This window comes from Haemorhous mexicanus, chromosome 3 (genome assembly GCF_027477595.1).
Source record: "Haemorhous mexicanus isolate bHaeMex1 chromosome 3, bHaeMex1.pri, whole genome shotgun sequence".
NCBI lineage: Eukaryota > Metazoa > Chordata > Aves > Passeriformes > Fringillidae > Haemorhous > Haemorhous mexicanus.
Window position 1 is genome coordinate 5373988 of NC_082343.1, and position 22843 is coordinate 5396830.

At 50.1% G+C, this 22843-nt stretch overlaps 1 protein-coding gene and 1 long non-coding RNA gene across 15 annotated transcripts in view; one reads left to right on the plus strand and one right to left on the minus strand.

Moving 5' to 3' along the window:
• LOC132324485 (uncharacterized) overlaps positions 1–19484 on the minus strand; it is a 67841-nt gene extending 48357 nt beyond the window's left edge. For 11 of the 13 annotated variants that reach the window (XR_009485649.1, XR_009485643.1, XR_009485642.1 and 8 more), the window contains exons 1-2: positions 19256–19484; positions 18117–18225 (exon numbers count right to left, since the gene is read on the minus strand). This is a non-coding gene — a long non-coding RNA (uncharacterized LOC132324485). Of the gene's footprint in view, positions 1–7490; positions 7796–17921; positions 17973–18116; positions 18226–19255 lie in introns of those variants that run through there. The other 2 variants (XR_009485646.1, XR_009485647.1) reach the window with 2 other exon arrangements.
• Positions 19485–19536: 52 nt separating this feature from the next.
• RALGAPA2 (Ral GTPase activating protein catalytic subunit alpha 2) overlaps positions 19537–22843 on the plus strand; it is a 94391-nt gene continuing 91084 nt past the window's right edge. For both annotated transcript variants that reach the window (XR_009485653.1, XM_059840634.1), the window contains exon 1: positions 19537–19727. Coding sequence is in view for 1 of the 2 variants with exons in the window: in XM_059840634.1 (XP_059696617.1) it covers positions 19622–19727 (106 nt within the window). In the remaining variant the exon portion in view is untranslated. The remainder of the gene's footprint in view (positions 19728–22843) is intronic.

The window sequence follows — 22843 nt, forward strand, 5'->3', positions numbered from 1 at the left end:
CCACAGCAGTGGACAAGCTCAAACGCTTTAAGAAATATCCTAAGCAACTCTGCCACACAAGAGGCCTGAGCAGCAAGACAGTTATTTCTTCCTTTTTATTCTTTTTTTTTTGGGGCTCCCAGGCCTGGACACTGGAGGATTCCAGAAACTGGCAACAGCATGTGGCTTCTTTGAACATCCCTTTGAACATAAGAAAGCTGTGGAACACACTAGTTCCCATTATTTTGGGTGGAAGATCTCCAGTCTTGCAGGAGACGGAGCAAGCCCCTTGCTGGCAGGGAAGCCGGGGTGCCCGGAGCAGGACACGTGGCTCAGGCTCTGCTGGCTGGATGCTCCCCAGCCCTGTGGAAACCCTCCTGGTCCTGCCCCCTGCCCTGGCAGCGAGGGGACTGGCAGCCACATGTCCCTAATGGCCAGCTGGGATGTGCTGCCACGTCCGGCTGATTAGCTGTGGGTGATCCGAAATGTCAAACCATTATGTGCGACAGCCACCGCCACCGGCGCACAACGCCCTCCTAATCATGGCCTTGCTGGCAGTAAGTGGGAAAGGTGATGCTTAAAACACAGAGAGGAAATCAGCCTGAATTACTGAAACAAACCAGCAAACCCCTTTGTTCCCGTCAGCCTTTCCTAGGCTGGTGGAGGGCTCGTGTCCTCGCAAGGCGATTTGCAATATTCTAACTAAGATCAAGGGCATGAAAAGCCTTCTGCCCCACCCCTGCATCCAGGTACCTGCACACCTGCCCTGCTATGGGTCCATAACTCTGCTCTGCGAGCACTTCCATCCCCATCCAGGGGTGGGAGCATCTGGGAGTAAAACCTTGCTGAAGGCAAGGGGGACAGAGCTCCTCAGAGCACCTGCATCCCGTGTTCACTGGAATAAACATCCCCTGGAGCAGGGCAGGACAGGGGCAATCAGCTCCTCCTCACACTATTTGCTTCCAAACGCAGCTCCTGTCCACATGAGCTCTCACTCCAGCACTCTGGAACAGGCAGCCTGAAAACACTCCTGGCCAAAACCAGACACAAACGATGCTGCATTCAGCTACCATCATGCTTGACAATTCTTAGGATTTCTTGGGAAAATGTTAATTTGAAACATTTCTATACTCCACACCAGTGCCACAGCAGGGAATAATCACCCCATTTCAAGCTCAGAGCAAGGCTCAGATATAGGGAAAAATTAAACAAGGATAAGAGCAAGAAACCGTTAAATGTCAAAAATATTTTACTGGCGGTTCAACAACAAAGTCTGGAGGAGATAAGTCTGTGTGTGTACTAATGTTATATAAAAAAGTGATTATTCAGCCCTGGGAACAGAGCTATTGATTCCAGTAACAAAGGGCACTATATACACTACAGTGGGTTTGCTCTTTTTAGCCTGGGAAAATTGATTTTCTTAAACTTTCCCTTGAACCTGCAGTAGGGTTTAATCTGAACCTAAAGGAGCCTTTTAAGAACTCCCATAAATTAAAATTATATCTCTTCATTTGGCACATTTTGGGTTCCTGCTGTTCCAGCAGAACGACGAGAAACACTGGAGAAAGAGGTGGGAGGAAGTGATAAGGGCATTTTGTGACAGCTTCCCTGCACACGTTTGTTTCCACACATTAGAAATAGCATGTAAGCATTTAGATGTTTGTTTCCATACATTAGAAACAACATAAAAACACTGAAAGTGACAATGGGTGAAGCCGTGACCCCTCACACCCCATCTCCATGACCATGGCTGAAGCTGTGACCCCTCACACCCCCTCTCTGTGTCCCTGGGCCCCGTGGAGGTGTCCCCCTGTCAGGTCACACCATCCCCTGCCCCAGACCCGTGGTGTGCCCACGGGCTGTTTACAGCTCCCGCACACCGTCTCCTTTGTGGCCCCAATGAAAACCTGCAGTGTGCAGCACACCACTGTACATTTACACTGTTGTTTTCCCCCCAGTGAGGCAGTAAATGACCTTTTATTCAAACAACAATTCCCAAAACAAAACCAAAAGCCAGCCCCTGGTCAGATGTGCGCGCGGCGAGGCAGGGTTTGTTATTTAAGCGGCAGCCAGACTGTGTGCTATGCAAACAAACCCCACGCTCTGTTCTCCCAACCTCCTGCTGACTTTGCAACTAATTTTGTTAGCGAGGAGAACACACTGAGCCTGACATCAATGCAGCAAAGAGCCCTGAGACGTTTGTTCATAACTTTGTAACAAACATTGATCAATCGATTTTTGCCCGCATGGGGAGGGAAAAGCCCACAAACAAAACAAAACACATATGGGGAGATTTTTTTTAATGGCACAAAGGGCAATTAGGAATCCAACCTTCCAGTGAAATGAGATTCCTTACAGTCCTCTGTGCTTTTAAGTTTTCCCCTTATGCTCAATGGAAGCAAAATCTACTGCCAAGCCTACAAAGGAGGAAAAAAAAATCAGCTGCAACGAAGAGATGGTTGGTGGGCCTGGCGCAGCATTTCTGAACGCAACAGAACAAAGGCAGGTGAAGGCTCCTGACAAAGTGAAGGACACCCTATCCCACGTGCACAGTCTTTTGCACTGTGTATCAGATCAATGCAGAACCAGCAAAACAGAGAAAACTCTAATTAGCTACCAAAAATCACTAAGTGCTGTGTAAACAGTGCAACATGAGCGTGTTTACCCAAGCCCACTCCTCCAGCTGTGCACCACAGCAGCACAGGGGGACCCTGGGGCTCCTCACCTGGCCAGGCAGGACAGGTGGCACAAGGATCCATGGTGGCACAGCTGATCCGCCTGCCTGCCCTGTGGTGTCTGGAACAAGCTGCTGCCCGAGCAGCCTCCCAGCCACTGGCACTGTGGCTCTGCTCAAAGGCAGCTCCTGGGCACATTTGATCACAGATCTAGGCAAAACTTGATCTGAGCATGTTTCAGCCAAGCTCCAGCCCTCAGCCTGGACATTTCACCTCCATGTGTGCCACTGCTGCCTGGCCCTAGGTAGGTGCCCAGATCCTGCCCTTTTCCCAAGGTGTTCCTCAGTACTGTGGGGTCAGCAGCCTCCCACCCCTCTCCTGCACAGCAGAACTGTCTGACAGCCCTGGGATGTTGCAAACCAACCTGGAATGGGAACTCTCACAGGAGGGACGCTGAGCCTGGAAAACCAAACAGCTCGGACACTGCAGGACCCAGGGAAAACACCCCCTGCCTGCAAGAGGCCAGGGCTGCCAGACACAGCTTCAGGGAAAACAGCATTTTGATTTCAGATACAACAGCAGCCAGTGGAGCAGAAAGATGAAGCACAACTCCCAAAGTTTACTCTTGCAGCCTAACTAACAGCTCACAACAATACTTCCTTGGCAAGCAGCTGTGACCTTACTTTTCCTTCGGAAACAGCCCTGAGGTTTCACTGACACAGACGATCGCCTGCTCATTAGCAGGTCCCTGAGCAGGGAAATGCCACGGGGTGATTCCAGCACTGCCAGGCTGGCTCAGGGAAGGAAGGCTGCTGCCCAGACTGTGTCCCTCCTAAGGCTGGTGACATTTAGCCAGTCCCTGGGAGCTGCTGAGCCACAGAGCCCCTGGCTGTCAATCTCTCTCTCTGCATCCCTGGGGGCTGTAATCACAGCAGCATCCCCTCCCAGCCCTGCCCCCCTGCCCGCCTGGTTCCACACAAACCACTGAGACCCTCTGCTCCAAGTCCAGCCCTGCAGCCACTCTGCCTGGAACTGCCCGAGAGCAGGTGGTGGCACTGGGCAGGGAGAGCAGGATTTTAAAGCTACCCCTGATAAAATGAGTTCTCCTAATAGTTCTGAGCACTTCTACACTTATAAATACTTACAATTTTTATAAAACAGCACAGCCTAAAAGATTTCTGGTGGTGGCTGACAAGAGAAAACAGGAATGTTTTCCACAGATTGACCAGACGAGCACTTGGGTACTCTGTGCTCACAGGCTCAGGCGCTCAGCCCCACTGAAGCAGCCTCTCTCTCGGGACTCCTGCTGCTCAGAGTGACCCTGGGATGCATTAGAAAGTCTCTTTTTTCAGCCTGGCAGTCGAAGAAGGAGTCAGAACTCTTCTGTTCTCATTATCAAGGTTGTTTATTGTTTCCTATCTACAAAATTCTTCCTCTGGCCTGCTGAGGTCTGCTCAGCAGGTCAGACAGAGGCACACTGACTGCCTTGGGGTGGTGTTATCTTTTTATACTAAAAACAACGTGTTCATTATTTACAATAACTTCCCAATACCTATCACCTATGTTAGACAGTGAGTTTCTACCTTAAACCAATCTAAAAGTGCCAGCAGAAGATGGAGGCCAAGAAGAAGAAGGAGAAAGGCTGGACACGCCCAGATTCCACCATCTTGCCTCCTGAACCCCCATTCTAAAAACCCCAAAAAATCTATTTTTCACCCCGTGACAAACTAACTATTATTCTACTTAGACTTTTGTGGCTTGCAGATCCTCATATAAGGTTGGCAATTTTTTCCATGGGTCACAAACAAAGCCACAGGTGTCTTGGGCTCTGTGCCAAGGTCTCTGAGCCCCCTGGCAGGGGCTGGAGCCATCCAGGACAACCAGAGGGATGTCCTGAATTCCAACATCTTTCCTCAGAGGCTGCTGTGGATCACACAGGCTGAGGAGCCAGTCAGGGGAGCACAGAGCACCACCACCCATCCTGGCTGAGGGGTTTGGAGCCCTGTCCCCTGTGTGCCCTGCTAGGGACAGAGGCAGCACAGAGCGGCCAGCATCGGCCCAGCCCAGGCTGCGCTCTGCCCTGCCGCTATTTACTCACAGCTACAGATGTTGACACAACAAAGAGCTACAGACAGACGGACAGAACAGCAGCAGTGTTGGGGCACAGACACTGCGGGCTCTATTCTTCAGGGAAGCGCCTCTGGCTTCCCCACCCAGCCCTGCGATTCCTTTGGGAATCATCTGGGCTGGTGAAGCTCGCTTTCCTGTTGTGGGACAAAGCTGGTGGGAGAGAACATCAGCCTTGCTGTTTGTCCCTGTGCTGAACGGAACCCTTATCAACCCACAGAAAAACCAATTGTTTCAAATCAAGCGGCTGGAAGCCTGGGGATGCATTGGCAGCATGCAGCTTCTGCTCATCCCTCTGAGGGGCCACACAGGGAAAATCCTGGCTTTGCACTCTTTAGAGAGCCAAAATTAAAGGGATGACTTGTTCCACAGAAAAAAAAAAAAAACCCTCACACCTAAATACTATTTAGGACACACCACCTTGCATTTGAAAGCCTCGCAACTACACAAAAAACCGGTCAAACAGCAAAATGAAAACATTCTGAAAAACACAAGAGAGTGGCCAGCGGGGCAGAAGCACCTGCAGAAAGAGCTGGGTGTGAGAGATGCTCAGAGCAGCACTGCCCAAACTCTGCACAGACTGGGCTCAGTGCTGCTCTCCTCCTGGCCAGGATGTGCTGGGATGTCCTGGGAGCCCCCTGCTAACAGTGACAGAGGCACTGACCCCCACTCCGAGTCCATCTGGAAAAGCCGCAGCCCCACAGCAAACCCTGCAGGTCCAGGGCACTGCTGTGCTCATGGGCTGGCTGTGGGGACACGGCCTGTGAGGGAACATGGCCTGTGAGGGGACATGGCTTGTGAGGGGACATGGCCTGTGAGGGAACACGGCCCTGTGAGGGGACATGGCCTGTGAGGGGACATGGCTTGTGAGGGGACATGGCCTGTGAGGGAACACGGCCCTGTGAGGGGACATGGCCTGTGAGGGGACATGGCCTGTGAGGAAACACGGCCTGTGAGGGGACACGGCCTGTGAGGGGACATGGCTTGTGAGGGGACATGGCCCTGTGAGGGGACATGGCCTGTGAGGGGACACGGCCTGTGAGGGGACACGGCCTGTGAGGGGACATGGCCTGTGAGGGAACATGGCCTGTGAGGGGACACGGTCTGTGAGGGGACATGGACTGTGATGGGACAGGGCCTGTGAGAGGACATGGCCTGTGAGAGGACATGGCCTGTGAGGCGACATGGCCTGTGAGGGGACATGGCCTGTGAGGGGACATGGCCCTGTGAGGGGACATGGCCTGTGAGGGGACATGGCCTGTGAGGGGACATGGACTGTGAGGGGACATGGCCTGTGAGGGGACACGGCCTGTGAGGAGACAGGGCCCTGTGAGGGGACCCGGCCTGTGAGGGGACATGGCCTGTGAGGCCTTGGATGCCTCAAGCACCCTGCAAGCTGGGGAAGGGATTCAAGTTTTTAAACAGTTGCTTTTTTAAGCTTCTGGTGTGAAGCAAAGTTCAGATCCTTCACAACTGGTAGGAAAAGATATTATTGCCTGGAACCATGCCCAGAAAAACTCAAAGCTGAGCTTCCTCCTGCCTGTGCTGGCTGCCAGCTCCCAGCGCTCCGCCATGATGCCATCTGGTGCCCACAGGCAGAACGGCCAGGGGCAGATTTGGGAGATGTTCAGGGGGGAATCAACAGCCCCCAGGCAATAACTCATAGCATTTGTTCTGCTGGAAGATTAACATTGCCCTTGCACTGCAGCAGTGTGTCTGAATGCCTCGGGCTGGGCTGCAAGGAGAGCATGGGGTAAGTCACTCCCAATTTTGCCGCTGCCTCCCCTGGATGGGGATTTGCAGCGCTGCACTGCAGATATCCCTGCTGCTGGAGAGCTGCCCTGGCACAGCATGCAGCCCCAGAGCAGCCGCCCACCCCACAGCCACACACCAGTGGTCCTGAAGGGGCTGTAAAGAGCCCTTCTGAAGAGCAAATAAATGAGTTGACTTCATAAAGAAAAGCAGGGAGCCAAGTATCCTCCTTCCCTCAGAAAAATGAGACTGATTATGAGGTAGGTGGGCTTTGGAGGACCTGAGAGCAGCAGCTTTGTGCAGGGTGTTCCTCAGGCTGTGGCTGGTGGCCAGCAGACCCTGTGCCAGGACGGTGGCCACAGGAGAGCTGCTCTGACTGGCCCTGTCACCCTCCAGGGTCCCCCCAGGATCCCAGCATTTCACAGGTCCTTCCCATGTACTGGATGTTGCAGCAGGCATAGCTGGGGACACGCCAGTCCTGGGAGAACCCAGAATTCCCTTAAATTTAGCCCATTTTGCCATCTCCAAAGCAACATAACAGGAAATAAACTTGGCACCCTTCTGGAGACCTCGCAGGATGCTGTTTCCCAGCATCCCTGGGGATCACTGAGATCTTGATTTACACTGGATCTGCCAATTGATTTACACAGGATAAAACCAGTTTGTCCCCATCACCAGTCCACTATTGCTTGGACAGCACACTGGCAGGTCCTGCGGTACCCCAGAAATGCACTCCTTCCTTCACCACACTCTGCAAACATTTCCCACCACAGGCCAGGGAAAGTGGAGAGGGGTGGCTGGGTCAGAAGCTGGAGAGCTCCTGCCACAAGCACCAGCAATGCTGGATGCACAGAAACCAAAGCAGATCCCCAGGGAGGAAAGGGGAAACACGAGGCGAGATGTTTTCCAAACAATCCGCAGGGAGCATCCGAGCCTGAAGCAAACACACAAACTTACTGAGTACATCCACCAGCACGAAACAATGCAGGAGGAGGAGATGTTCATCCCTACAGCTTTTTTTATAAGTCCTGGGAAAACAAATGTACATTTTTTACGTGGAAAAGGTGCTGGAAATCCTGCCGCAGCTCCTGTGGAAGGCCAAGTGTCCATCCAGCCGCATTCCAGGGCTGAGTGACTGATCCCTGAGAAGTGCCAGCTTTATTTCCTAGTGCACATTGCCACCTCGTGGCTTTCCTCCGACTTCCAGAAGAGGCTGCACATGGGAAGTCATCTGGAAATACTTCCATTTGTTCCATCACAACCTGCAGATGCAGAATGACCAGGCTCTGAAATAACGCTGGTTATGGTTATAGAGCTCAGCCTCGGCAGCTTTTAATTCCACAGCAATGTTATTCCCCCTTCCAGTTTGTATTGTCTGACATAATGGTAGGAGATAGAATCAGGCAAGTAAAGAATTTTACACAGAAAAATGATAAATAATTAATTAAACTCCCCAGAAATCCCATCTTCTGCATTTCTCCTGTTCCTCTGCTGATTCCTGGGGAAGTTAAACAGGTATGTTAGCTGCATAATTATTTGTTTGCAGAGGAGGTTGACACTGGTTTACAGAGTACAGACAACCATGTAATTCCTCTGTAGCTACATGGTAATTATTGCACTATTATAGAGTAATTAAACATGCAAATAAGCATTAAACCAAGGGGTCTGCATGGTTGCTGCCAACAACTGCAGGATAGAAAATCAATAGTAAATCAAATTATGGAGTACTACAGCGGTACCAGCTATAGCAGGTAGTTAAAGAGCATCCTCTTTTACACTGCAAGCCATTTTTGTAGCTTTTCAGGCTGCACAAGTGTCCGGCCTAATGACCCAGGAGAGATCTAATTTTGCAAGTTCTCTCTGTAGGTTAATCATTTTGCCATCCCATTATGCCTTTCCTTTTCCTGAGGATGGAAACAAGTCCATCACTGATCCTGAGACTGCTACAAACTCTCCAGAGAAGAGCTCTGTGACACGTGAGCTTGGCTTTGCCCCAGTTGGTTTCTCTAAGAGATAAATCTGAATATGAACATGCCCCTGTCCAGCTGTGAGCTCACTGCCCTAAACACAAAGTTCTTTGCTCAACATTGAAGCCAGAATGTTCACAACATCCCTCAAGCCTGAGCTACAATGAGATCTCAGACACCTGCAGGGGTAGGACCTGACAAACTCAAATCTCATTTTTGCCCAGAGATCCTCCTCCTGCCTTTTTTACTTCTGTGAATATTTGAGCACAGCCTACCCCTAAAATTAGGGGGGTGTGTATGAAAGAGAGATCACAACACACACTGGGACAGAGAAGCTTCCCCAAGTAAACCAGTTGCATTTTTACTCCAAGTTTGCACCCAAGCCAAGCAGGCTCAGAAGGACCTATACCTTTAACATCCTTTCCTAGGGATCTCTGCCCTGTCATGCTTATTGAAAGGAATATCTGTCCCAAAATAGCACCTCCCTCAATTTAGTCAGCAACTTCCACTGCAGAAGCATCTCTGCTATGCCCTGGCTGTGGACAGTGACGTGGCTCTTGCACCAGTACAAAATGCACAAAACCAGACTTGGGGCAAGCTGGCACGAGCTGTGGCCACTGCATTTTCTGTAACTACTTGACACATGGGCCACACTTTTCCAGCCCTGACTCTTTTCATGTGACAAAGACAAATAAATACCATGAACCATTTACACCTAGGGCCAAAATACTGCAGTTTCCATCTTCTTTTGGCCCCTCCAGCGGGCTCTTTGCAGGGCTCAATTCCACACCTGCTGCAGTCCAGGGGATGCTCTGCCTCCATCCCAGGGGAACCTGGATCATGGCCCAGTGTAAAGGCAGGAATTAATGAAAGCCATTTCCCTTTCACTTGTCTGCAATGAGCTGTTCGTCACAAGAGTTGCCCCTCCTGATGCTGTGCTGCCATTGCCAAGGCACAGGCACTCAGTTACACCTTGTTCAGAAACCTAGTACAATTTAGATATTTATACATATTCATTCCCAGTGACCAGCTGAAACAAATGTTTATTTTGATCACTTTGAGATGTATACCAAGGCTCTTACCTTTGCTTCCCTTACTCTGTTTCCAAACACACAAGTCCTACATGGTTTAAAAGCAGGGTCTTGCTACCTTTAATGCATGTATTTGTTAAGGCAGCAACCATAATCACAGCCACTGTTACCCTTGCCTTTCTCTGCCCCCTCACTTAGCAACCAGTCTGAGTGCTGCCAGAATTATTCTTGGCCTGCCAAGGAAACTATTTCTGTCCCCTGAATTTCATTTTCTAGCAGAGTTTAATTTATATTTTGATGCTTTCTGGTTGTCATGAAAACCCTCCTTCCCCTGCTAATGACAAGATATGCTGCAGCCTCCTGCTCCCACTCTGCAGATCCCAGCTTCTACCTCCATCCCTGGGACTGCACCCACGGCTTGCTGAGGATCACTCACTTGTCAGCATGTGTGCCAAAAATAACATCTTTTCGGATTTCATCCATTGGTATCTCACAGGAGACTTCTCAGGAGAAAGGAGTTTTCCTGCCTCTACACTGAGGACAAATCCATGCAGCTGGAGATCCCTGCAGAGGGAGCAGGCTCTCCATCCCATCACAGCCAGGGATGGGAGTGGAAATCCCTCCTTTCAGATAAGCACATGGCATCTGTCACCAAACTTACTTGCAGTCCCTTGCCAGCTCCATCAGGGTACCTTGCTCTCTGTGTGGGAACCAAACACAATCCTTGACTCGAGCTCCAGGTTCCCTCACGCAGCACCACTGGCACACCTCTACAGAAGGGAAATAACTTTCCCACATAGCTCAACTTTTCTAGAATATTGGCCAAGTAGTGCTGGAAACAAGAGCTTTGGGCTGGAAACAAGAGCTTTGGGCCAAGGGACTTGGAGGGGTTCAGACCATTGCATTTCTCCTCCCAGGGCATCCTGCTCCAGCACATGCTGGTTGCTGTGGATACCCACAAGAAAGGAGGGAGCTCCTGAAGGCAGGGAGGCATTTTACCTCTCACACCCCAGCACAGGACCCCTGAGTCAGAGCAGTCCTGGAGGGACCTCCCTTACCCTGCAGACACCCATGAGCTCCACCTGTATCCTGCTCTCCACAGCTCATGGAGGGTCATTATCAGGAAAAGACCAGGCCTTGCCAGTGGCATCACTGGTGATGCCAAGCAGGTGCCAAAGGGATTTAAACCTTTCCAACTACCAAGAAGAAGGAAACACCTCTGTAAGGTGATCCCAGCACACGGCACGCATGAGTGCTCACAGCCAGCAGCACCGGGGGTACACGGGCACATGGCAAGACCAGGTCTTACCTGCTTTTTACACCAAAGCAGCTCCTCCACAGGCTCCTGAGGACCTGCTCCCAGCACCCCAGGCTTCTCTACTGCTCCTTTGTGCCTTAGGGCCCTTCAGAGCACACCAAGCCCAGCCCTGGGTTTTGCCCCTCTGCCTCCTCTGCAGGTGACCAGGAATGCTGGCAAAGCCAGGGCAGAGCAGGGGGGAGCTGCAGCCTCTTCCCCTCAAATACAGCTTTCCCTACATGGGGTGCAGCTGGGCAGCGCATGAGAATAATTTGTCAAACACTGAACTGGAACTGTGGATAAGAATCATGCTTTTTGTACAGAAAATTGAAAATGAAATAGTGCCTAGAACTGCAGCTATTACACGGCACATTATCTTGGAGGGCTTTGGTGTAATTTAGATAAAACACCATATCTCTGATTTCAGAAATGTCAACATCATTCTAAATGTACATGTGTTTTTCCATCCGTTTCCTGTGAAGACTTAGAACTCCATGAGCCCCCCTCTCTCTTGTTCTCTCCATTTTCTTTTTAAATTGGCAAATGAGTATTCCATCTTTCAAAATTTCAGGTACATTGTTATATGTGGGAAAAGTGCATGTTCAGAGATGGCCCTGAATGGCTCCATTATGGATCTCATCAGCTGTGACACGCTCTCTGAAATAAAATCTATGCATTTGGATGAAACAGAAAAAATTAATACCAGAACAAGGATGAACTGTTTCACTTCTCTCCTGTGCCCCTCATATTCATGTTGCACTTCATCCCTAGTGCTCTGCACCTTTTCTTCAAACCTCCTTCAAAGAGGAAAACACACAAACTGCAGCACAGAAAATTCCATTCAAGCATACAAATCCCCCTTTCTTTTGGTGGCCCAGGTTATGTGCAGAGGCTGTGCAGGCTCCATCCTTGGACATATCCCAAAAGCCAACCAGGCACGGTCCTGAGCTCCCTACTGAGCTGATCCCCAGAGACACCTGCTGGCACCACCCACTGTGTGGGCTCCTGTTTCATTGTAAGTTCATTGCAAAGTGTGTACAATCATCATGAATTTTATCTGCTTCTTGCCATCTCCAACCTCTGATCAGGTTTCAAGAGTGTCTTACACCCTCCTGCTAATTGTCCTCCAATGGCTTCACACTGTTCTCCTGGGAGAGGGGAAAACAGGGTTGGCACAAAAAGCCATATGGATGTGCCTCCTGCAGATGCCAGAAAGCCAAGAAGGAGGAAGAGGAAGGGAGGGTCGGGCAAGGGGGCTTTGCTGCTGGGGCTGCTGCACTTCCAGCACCATCAGGTTTGGCTCTGCTTGTCTTTACCCAAATGAACAGCTGGGCAAAAGGAACAGGGTTTTCCCTAAAATGTTCTCTTTTAATTCTCAGCAGCCCCTCCTTTCCCGACCCCGGGAGCTGGAGCACACAGCCCAGGCTGTGGGAAATCCCCACAGCCGTGGCAGGCTCTTATCCTGGTTAAAATGCCCTGGGAGTGGATAAAGGGGCAGATCCCCACCACATGGCTGTTTGCAGTGACACCTGAGTACCCCAAGTACTTGTGGCTGTCCACCACTCCCAACAGTGCACAACAGGAACAAATAAAGACGTTTCTAATTAGATTAAGGCTGATCAAAAATACATAATGAATTGCCATTCTTCTTTTTTACAAAGACAACACTTTGTGAGACGAATGCCATTGCCATTTAAGCCTTCAGCAACTCCTTACACTAAAACATGCCACTTGCCACTTCCAAAGTGCCATGGACACTTCTGGGCACCAAGGCCACCACTGCCAGCTCTGGGCACCCTCACTCACTGCTCCTGCACACACACACGGAATCAACCCAGGGAATGTTTATAGGGATGCAAGTCTGCAGCTTCCATTTACAAGTTCATTAACAGTGTCCCTGCAAAGATCAGTTTTTTTCACTTGGAGCCCTAATTAGCAATGAATTCTCATTATTTTTCACTGAAATCCCAAAGCAGCTTTGGCACATTCCCTTTGTTCTCTTGAAAACAGGGAAGTGGAGAAGCGTAAGGAAGATAAAGACACAGCTGATGATATACTGGGGGGGAGGTGTTTTCTCCTTGAGCCATTCTTCCACTTTAATACACTTTGCAGCAATTTCCCTTACTATTTAAGATTTGAAGAAATATCTATTTCCATAGAGAAGCACTAGTACCACTGTTGGCTGCCCCCCCATGCTTCTCAGAAGGACATGTCCCTAGGATAAGGCACAGAAGGATGTGTCCCTAGGATAAGGTGCAGAAGGATGTGTCTCTAGGATAAGGTGTACCCTGTGACGAGGTTGGCTCTTCATTCTGTGCTCAGACAAAGCCCCCATCAATGTCCAGAGGCATTTTCCAAGTGTGGGGGCACGAATCCAAACCGTGGCCATGAGAAAAAGCCTGAGAAACAGCCAAGCACTCCCTGACTGCAGTGCAGCAGCTCTGACAGGGAAATGTTAATCAGGGGGAGAGCTCTGCCAAAGCTTTCATTAGCCCTGATGAGGTCAGGGCCTGGAACAGGCAGCTGGCACTGGCACTGTCCCCTGGCAGCTCCAAGGACCAGCTCAGGCTCAGGGAGAGGTGGCTCTGAAGGTGGTGGGCTCTCAGAGGCTGCCTGAGCAATCCCCCCAGGTTTAGTGCTTGTCAGGCCCTCACTTTTGTTCTTCCAGAGATGTAAATGCAAAATATCAAGCAATAATAAATCTAATTTTTCCTTGGGTTTGAGTCCTTTTGTGGCCCCAGTGCTTTGGAAGGGCCACAGTAGGAAAATCACCAATCCCAGTAAATTTGATCACTCCTTTTTAGCGCAGCTAAGAAGCAAATAATGGAACACAGACATCAGCTTCCCCCACGGAAGAATAGTGCAGCACCTGGGGCATCTCTCCCTCATCCAACCTGCACTGCATCCACTCCTGGAGTTGTGCGACAGCACAGGGACATCTCCTCCTGGCAGGGCACCGAGGAACGTAGGCACAGCAAGAAATGGGTGCCCTGTGCCCACCCTGGTGACAAAAAGAACTCAGCACTGGGGGAAAGGAGTTGGGCTGTTGGACCGTGCTGGTGTCTGCTCCAAATTCAGAGATGTTTTGGGCTCTTGGCAAATTCTGATTGTTTTTTGCCAGAGGGATGGATAATCATCACATTGTTTTCACACTCGTTCTACAAATTATTTTGATAATAAGGGACCTCCTGTGACATTAAGTACATTTTAATTACAACATTGTCTGTAATGCATATATCTAATTGCAAATAATTATTTTATCATATTTTGTCTGTAGGCCTGTTAGATGCATCAGATATTATCTTCTGACTCAGTGGTACAGGTTAATTAAAATTTCTCTTTTAATACTGTTTCAAAGCCAACCACATAATTTCATCTGAACACCAGCTGTGTCAGTAAAAAACTATTTTTTGTTATTTTTTGTCATGCTTGTCCATGGAGGAAAACCCGAGCTGTTTCTGCTGGCTGTAATTACTGCACTGCTTTCTGCAGTCGTTCATTTGCAAAGGAAGAAAAGAAGGAAGAATGTGTGGAACATCAGTGGCCAGTGGTTGCTTTGTGTGTTACTGGTTCATTTTGAAGGATTTTTTTGTTCTCCTTCTCATGTACAAAAAGCATTTGAGATCTTCTCTTCAGAAGGAGAATTGAAGATACCACACAGCCTGGTTTGTCAGAATAAACTGCACTCAGGGCTAAGACAATCAGAGTGGTCATTCTGGGTGCTAACAAAGCCCAGCTTAAGGGTGATCCCAGTCAGCTGCTTCCTCACTCATTCAATTTTTTCCTCTGAGTGATAAAGACCCAACACAAGATGAGAGAAAAATGAAAGTATGAACATACCGTTCAGTCAAAGAAAAAAAAGAGTTTAGGTTAAATACACTATATAAACCCAAGAAATCTGAGGAGGGGACAAGAGGAAAACCAAGACTCTTTCTGCAGGTGGCAGGACCCTTTCTCTGTAAGTTGCAGGAACAAGTGCCCCTTATTTCACCCTCTGAGCATCATTTGCTGGGACCAGAAGTGTTTCTGCAAGCCTGCCCATCAGCACCTCAGCTGTTTCAGACCCCACACACTGTGCCCATGTGCTCAGAGCCAGCCCCGGGGACAGGGCTGGCAGGGACAGGGTTAACAGCGTCCCCAAAGGAGGGGACCGGGCTCTGCCTCACCCCGGCCAGAGGTGAACGCTGCCAGGAGGAAATTGCTGCTGCAGCTCCACCGAGATCACAAGTGACCTTTCCTCTTGGAGAGGGGTGAAGTAAACAACACTTATCTCGGATTTAATGCGCTCGAGACAAGCAGCACTTTATCTCTGCTCCACACCACAAGGAGCAGGGAAGCACAGGGATGATTTTCCTGTTTTTACCACATGAGCAACCTCTTAGGCCAGCCTCAAGTTGAGCTGAAACGTTTCCTTAGGGAAAGATCTCTCTTGGAGCAGTAGGTTACGGGCTTGCACAACGTGCCACAAACTTCTTTGCGCAGTTCAGCCTTTGGCAAAGGCACTCTGAGCTCTCCTTAGTGGGTTGATATTTTTACTCCATGAAATTTTCACTTCCTCCAGACTGTTTCCTTTAGGAAGGTATCAGGGGACATGCAATCCCAGTTCTTTCTATTTTGGAATTTTTTCCATCAGCAGACGTAAATCCTTCCCTTTCCCCCTCTACACAGTGGGACATTCTGGCAGAAGGAAATCTGACAGGGTTTTTTGACAGTGGATTTCTCCTGTCTATCATTTTTACTATAAGAATGACATCTGACAGCCTCATGTGCTGCAATGGGTAGAAATTTTCCACCAGGTTTTTCCTAAATAGACCTCCACAGGCCAAGGGACAGTGAGAACTCCTTTGGATGCCAAATGAGAAGGGCTGGAGGAGACCCTCAGTGAGGGTTAAATGGATGAAACACCTTTGCCTCCATAAACTCCAAACCTTTGCAGAAGTTGATTCACGGAAAGCAGATCACAGGATCCAGACTTGGAAGAGAGAAATCATTTAGCAGAAATTCAGCACTTTCTGTGTGGTTTGAGCCTGAAGCATAGCTTTGCAGGAGCAGGGATCCATGCCTGCATGCCCTACAGGAACACTGCTAGGAAAATAACCCCTCAAACCCGGAGCCCACTGGAAAAGTCTTTTCCACAGGCTTATTTATACCAGGGCAGAGAGGGCAGCGCCTCATTTCCTTATGCAGCACGCTGGCACAGCACCAAAGCTCTGCCAAGCCGCTGCACCTGAGCCAGGAAGCATCCAGGGAGCTGATTCCAATGCAGGGATAAGCAGCTCAGGCACCTTAATGGATGTGTTGGACCAAGGATATGCAAGAGGACACAAAAGCAACTTTCAATACACAATTTGAAGCACTCAGTACAAAGGACAGAAAGTCAGTACTGGCATTCCATGCTAAGGAAACCATTACCTCACCTGCAGGTTGTCTCCTGTGTTTGCTTTTCCCCTACCTTTTCTCCTGGGCTCAGTATAAAGTGTTATATTGACACAAGCAAGCGGAGAAGTTCCGTAATTTAATCTCTGCCATTAAAATTTCAGGCTCCACGGGAAAAGAAACCCTGCCTGTTCATCAGGTCCAGCGAAATTCAGGTGGCAGCTGGTGTCACATTTCCACAAACTCTGCAGCACCAGGCTGCTTCCAGCATGGGGGGGAGGAAGGAAGGGCATGAGCTGTGCAATTCAGGGAGAGCGTGCTGGCCTGCAGTGCAAACACATATTAATAATTCAGGCCACTCTATTTTGGACTGGGAATGTGCTGCCCCTCACCTGTACTGCTTAAGGCAATGCCTGAAATAGAAACTCCAGCAGGAGCAGCCCAGAGGGCAGTGCCAGCAGCCTGGCAGGGCACTGCCAGCAGCCTGGTGGGGCGGGCACTGCAGGGACAGCCTTTGCAAGGTCAGCCCTTCCCTTTGGTCAGTGAGTCTTGGCTGAGCTGTGACAGCCCAGAACTCTCCCCCAGACTGATGGATGCTGGTCTATCCTCCTGTGAGCCCAGCTAGGCAGGCAGGGTCTTGCATGAGGAGGGATTTTCCCAAGGAATACTGGACCCCTGCCCCGTGCTGCCATGCCTGTGCTGGTATTGTCACCTCCCTCAGAACACCACACGGTGCTGGGGCCTTTAACAGCTCAGTTCTGCCACAAGTGATCACTGCTCTGTTGCCTGAAGTGACTGCTTTATATAGATTTTACCTCAGATCCTGAAAGCTGAATGACCAAATCTCTTTCAGGAAATTATTCTCCCTTAAGCACTGGCTTTCGGAAATGCATCATCTGACTTTCTGGGAAATTGCAAATGTTGTATTGTTAGAAAACACAAGTCACAGGACTTCACAAGTGGTTCTCCTGCACAGGCTGAAGTCATTGCTGCAGGTTTACTGGCATTCTCTGGCTTGTGCTGTCCTAAGCCAGCTCCTAAGTGAATAATTTGAAAAGTTGTATTTGATGTGGTTGAACTCAAAGGGAGACCAAGGACTGTCCTAGAGCACTGTCATTCCAGGCATGGCATCTCTGCTCCCTGGAGCTTGTCACAGGGAGAATCTCCAGCACACCTCAAACCACTGAGTGCCTAAAGCTATGCAGTTTGGTGCTAAGCACCATAACGATGCCCTGCTCATCACACAAGTTATCAGACATCAGAGCAGCTGTAGCACCACAATTCCTGAATCTGCAATGGCTCCTTTCTTAACAAAGCAGAACATGAAAAAACGTGGAACAACCAGAAACTGGCAGAAGAGACAAACTGGAAGCTGTTAGTTTTGCAAATCAATTAAAATAAAAGGGAGGGAAAAAAATAAACAAGAACAAGCCAAGACTTTAGCCATGTGCTTCCTCAGCCAACTGCAGAAATTGATTTGTGCCAATGGAAGGGGAGAGCCAGAAAAGCCCAATTCACTCTCCTCGGGAAGCTGCTGATGCTGAAATCACATCACATGACCCAAAATTTGAGACAATTGCTGGAGAATGATAACTGCTCCAGAAGGAGATGGTGTGTCATGGTGTGATGGGAAGGGTGTGCTACCAGAATTACCAGTGATGGGAAGGGTGTGCTACAGGAATTACCAGTGATGGGAAGGGTGTGCTACAGGAATTACCTGGGATGGGAAGGGTGTGCTACAGGAATTACCTGGGATGGGAAGGGTGTGCTACAGGAATTACCTGGGATGGGAAGGGTGTGCTACAGGAATTACCAGTGATGGGAAGGGTGTGCTACAGAAATTACCTGGGATGGGATGGGTGTGCAATAGGAATTATTCCCAATGATGGGAAGTGTGTGCAATAGGAATTACCTGGGATGGGAAGGGTGTGCAACAGGAATCACTGTAAGCCTGAGCCCAGCTCCAAGGCAAGGTAGGATGTGACAGCAGTGAGTTTTCTGACTCCAAGCACTCAGCCTTTCTGTGTAAGAAAAAGGATTAATCAATTTTTTCATTTTCACCACTGTGCATCATCACTACCCATCTCTGACTCCAACAAGTGATTTCTCATTTCTTACCACAGGGTTTGGTGGCACAGCCAGCCCTTGCTCTGCCCCTTACAGAACCCAGCTGGGCTGCAGAGGGGGAGACCTGTGCCAAAAGGAGCACTTCCTGCAGCCCCCTCCTTCTTTATTTATGTATTTATTTGTCCACTGCCACTTCCAAGCAGAGCCCTTCCCTGCTTCTGCAGGCACAGGAGGAGCTGTGACTGCCCTTCCCCAGTGGGACACGTTTAGGACTTGTTGACCTGTTGCTCCGGTGACCTCAGGCATCTGCAGCAGAAACGATCGCTTAGAGAGCTCAGAGGAAGCGAGATTTCAGCTTCTAACAATAGTAATTCCTGTGACATTTTATTTTCTACACCAATTCACGGCTGAAAAAACAATTTCTATGTGATGTGTAAATTGATTTTTACACTATTTTGTTAAAAACTAAGAAGCATATATGCATTTCCCTGAAACGCCTTGCTTGTTTTCTTTTTTAGGACTACAGCCTGCTTTGAAACTTACTAGAATTTACTTTTTAGGCCAGGAATTTTACTGAGAGCATCTGCTGGCTTCTGCTTGTGGGGTGAATTGTGCTTTTGTTGCCTAACTACGAGCCTGCTCTTTAACCTTCACCGGGTGTAAAGACACGGAAGAATGTGTAAAGACATATTATTTATATATTACTATATTTATATACTTAAAGTGCATGTGACTATTCAAAACCTGAATGTTTTCCAATGGAGATCTGCACTGAATATCGGGGAGAATTTTTTCCCTGTGAAGATGGGGTGGCCCCGGCACAGGTTGCCCCTGGATCCCTGGAAGTGTCCAAGGCCAGGCTGGACAGGGCTTGGAGCACCCTGGGATAGTGCAAGCTGTCCCTGCCCACGGCACTGGAAGGGCTTTAGGTCCTTCCCACCCAAACCGGTGGTTCAGGGGTACCATGGCAAATCCAGAGCCTACCTAGGAGCCAGCTCCCTGCGGCGCCTCCCTTCCAGCTGCCCTGCCCGGGGCATTCCCGCGGCTCTCCCGGGATGCTCGCTGCGCATCGCGGCGGTCCCTGGAGCCGCGCGGGGCCCTGCCGTGCCGGGGGTTCAGCCCGGAGCTGCCCCCGGCTGTCCCGGGACTCCTCCCGGGGAGTTCCCGGTGGGTCCCGGTGCGCGGGCTCCCGGCGGCCGCCCCGGTGACGTCAGCGCCACGCCGCGGTGACGTCAGAAGCGGGGCGGGCGGCAGCTCCCGGCGCGCCCCGCGCAGGGCGGGGGGCGGGAGCGGCGGCGTGGGGAGCGCGCCCGGCGCTGCGCTTCCATCCCTGCCCGCCGTGCCGCCAGCATGTTCTCCAGGAAGAGCCACGCCGACGTCAGGAAATCCACGCAGAAGGCGCTGGACCCCAAGCGGGACGTGCTGACCCGCCTGAAGCACCTCCGCGCTCTGCTGGGTGAGCGAGGGGTGGGCGCGGGGGGAGCCGGCCCCGGGGCCCTCAGCCCCTCGGAGGTGCCCGGGCAGAGCCGCGGCCGCGGGCGGGTCTGCGAGCGCTGCTCGCCCTCCGCTGCGGTGTCCGGGGAGGCAGCAGCGAGCCCGGGGCAGTAGCTCTCCGTGCTGTGGGCAGGGAGCCTCCCCAGGCAGCCCCGGGCTCTCCCCGCCGCAGAGGCGGCCCCGGTACGCGCCCTCCGTGAGGCGCTGCCGGAGAAAGTTTGGGGTGCCCGGGGAAAGTCGCGTGTGCCGCTGTCCCGGGGCTCGCCTTGGGCTGGGTGTGGAACCTCGGGGAAATGCTCAGCCCTGGTCAGTTTCGGAGACGCGCTCGCAGAAACTGCTCTTGTCAATATCATCAACTCGAGGCTCTTGGTTGTGTGTTTAAACTCTGCAAGAAGTCGCGGTGTGGCGTTTTGTGGTGACTCCATGTTTGGGGCAAGGCTGGACGCGTCCAGGGGCACCTGGCAGGTGACGGCTTCCACCCTGGCCATCGTGGAAAGCCGCCGATGAGTTCCAGCTGTGATCCTGCTGCAGGTGGAGAAGCTGCCGATGAGTTCCAGCTGTGATCCTGCTGCAGGTGGAGAAGCCGCCGATGAGTTTCAGCTGTGAGCTGCGGTTCGGGAGGGTTTGGGTGGTCTCTGTTCGCTGCTCACACGCGGCAGGAGCAGGGTCTCCTGAGGGGAAGAGGCTGTGCCCGGTTAGTGCTGTACCCTGCTGGTTTCCAGGTGATGCCGGTTTGTTCCAGGTGAGAGCAATCATCGCTGATGTGCCCCACTTGGTCCTTGTGAGCTCCTTAAGGAGCTGACTGGGAGCAGCTGCTGGGGTACAGAGCATCAGGTAGATTTGGTCTGGACTTCTCAGTTAAAGGTGTTTGTGGGCACTGGTTTCAGGTGAAGGCTGTTGCAGGGCTGGCAGGGGCTGTCATGTGTCCAGCTGGCCGAGTGGTCAGTGCAGGCAGTGTCTGAGCAGCTCTGGGTATGCTCTGGGTATGTCTGCTCTTGGCAGCCCCGGTGTAAACATTCAAGGTAGCACGGGAGTGGCTTCTGGAAGATGCTTTCTTGATAGAAATCCTCACCAATGTGTCTTCCATGGTGCTGTTCAGCACGGAAAAAAACTCTACGTGTGGGAGTTGAAAAAAAAAAAACTCCAGCATGTAAAGCTTTTGGTATAAAGGCTCAAAAGTAGTTGGATTTCTTTTTTTTTTCCCTTCTCCCCAAATGTGTCTGCCCTTGCCCTGGCCAGGGGTAGGAATGTGTGTGTCTGTCTCTCCAATTGCTTCCCTTGGGCCACAGTGCCACACGTTCCCCAAATAGCAGTTCCTGCTCTCCTGTTTCCTTGGGAGATGCCAGCTCCTCTTCCTCTGTTAGTTTAAATCACGGGAGTTTCATTGTAAACAAAATGTCAGTTACTCTGCTGTGATCCCACTGGAGCAGGAGGATACAGATCAGAGGGAAGACGATCATAGGGGAGGGATGAGGAAAAGGAATGTGTGTTTCCATAAATAAGGGTTCATGTGAGCTTTGGATTGCTTCAGGTCCCTTAGTGGCACCTCTGTAAGTTTGTCCAGTGCCCAAAGTGAAAGAAAAGGTTCCACTTAGGTTGGTGTTGGTTATGACCTCTCTCAAGCCTCCAGTGGCCTTTAGGATCTGAGTTCCAGTTCTGTGGGGTGCTCTGTCCATGTGTCAGGGCAAAATGCTACCCAGGACTTAAAATTGGGTGTTCAGTTGTGTTTGAGAAATGACCAGAACGTTTCCCTTATTTCTTTATTGCTATGGAGACGTACTCATGGCCAGAACTGCTGTTAATTTAGTAAAGTTCTAAATACAGTTTGTGGAAGTGCCAGTAGTGTGGCACTTTTTTTTTTTTTTAAGATAAACTTAAAAAGCAATGGCCTGACAAAGAGTGGGGGGGATGTACAGATCTGGTTCTTCCCCACTGCCTGGCCATAAATGAAGCCTCTGCTTTTTCCCAGAGTGTTTTCTGTGGTACGTTGGTGGGACAAAAATGGATCACTGTGCCTTAAGAATTTTTTCTGTGGCTCTTCTTGGGTAAAAATATCCTTTTTGTATTGAAACTTCTCTTTCCATAGTGTTTTCTCCTTGGGCACAGGAGTCAGAAGTGCTGCTGCTAACAGATGTGGGATGCTGCTTTGTCCAGTGCTTTCAGTCTTTTCTCTGTTGAACAGTGGGCAAATATGTGGGAGACACACAAAGTTAAGCCTAAATGTGAAATTGGTAAGGTTACCAAATGCAATCCTTAATTGTTGCCCTTAAAGCATACGTGTTAGGAAAGCCCATGCTTTCCATGGAGCTGCCTTGATCAGAGATGGGATAACAAAGGAAAGTAGTGAGGTTTTGGTTCTGGCACTGCTTGGCCTCGTGGTTCTGTACAGCTGCAGGACCAATGCTGGCTGGGTAGGAACTTTCATTTACTGACAGTCAGAAGGGGATGTGTGCAGACTTCCTGCTGAATTCAGGGCTGGGATTGTTCTGTACAGCTTGTGTGAAATTTGAGGTGTTAACATCATTTTGGAAGTTGGTCCAGTTGGAGGGGTGTTTTGGTAACGGGCTGTTTCATGCTGACATACTTTTTTTGAAGATAAGCAAGAATTGTGCATTATTTCTCGGGTGAGGCTGGTCATAAAAGTTTATCATTAACCAGGGTGTGGCTGCAAAATTCTCTTCATCTCCTTTAATTTTTCAAGTACTTGAGGATTAAGAGAGCTTTGAGAAAATAGCATAAAGTGACTTTGGAAGTTCATGGAATTAAGGGATGGTTTCTAACAGGTGCCTGTGGTAACATTTGGCAGTTAACAGGAAAATAAAAGGCAAGTCCATGTGCTAAGGACAGGCTTAGCGTTCCCTCTGGGTTTTTTTTTTTTTTAGTATGAGGAAGAGCAGTGAGAGTTTGGCAATAGACTCAGGCTCTTACTAAGTGGTACCCAAGTGTTGCCCTAAATTTTAAATTTAATAGTAAGGCGAGTCAGTGTGACTGACAGTTATCCAGTGAGCCAACGTGTCCTGTTTATAGAGAAGAAATAGGGTGTGACCCTGGTGAGTGTCTCAGTGTTTCCTGAGTGTT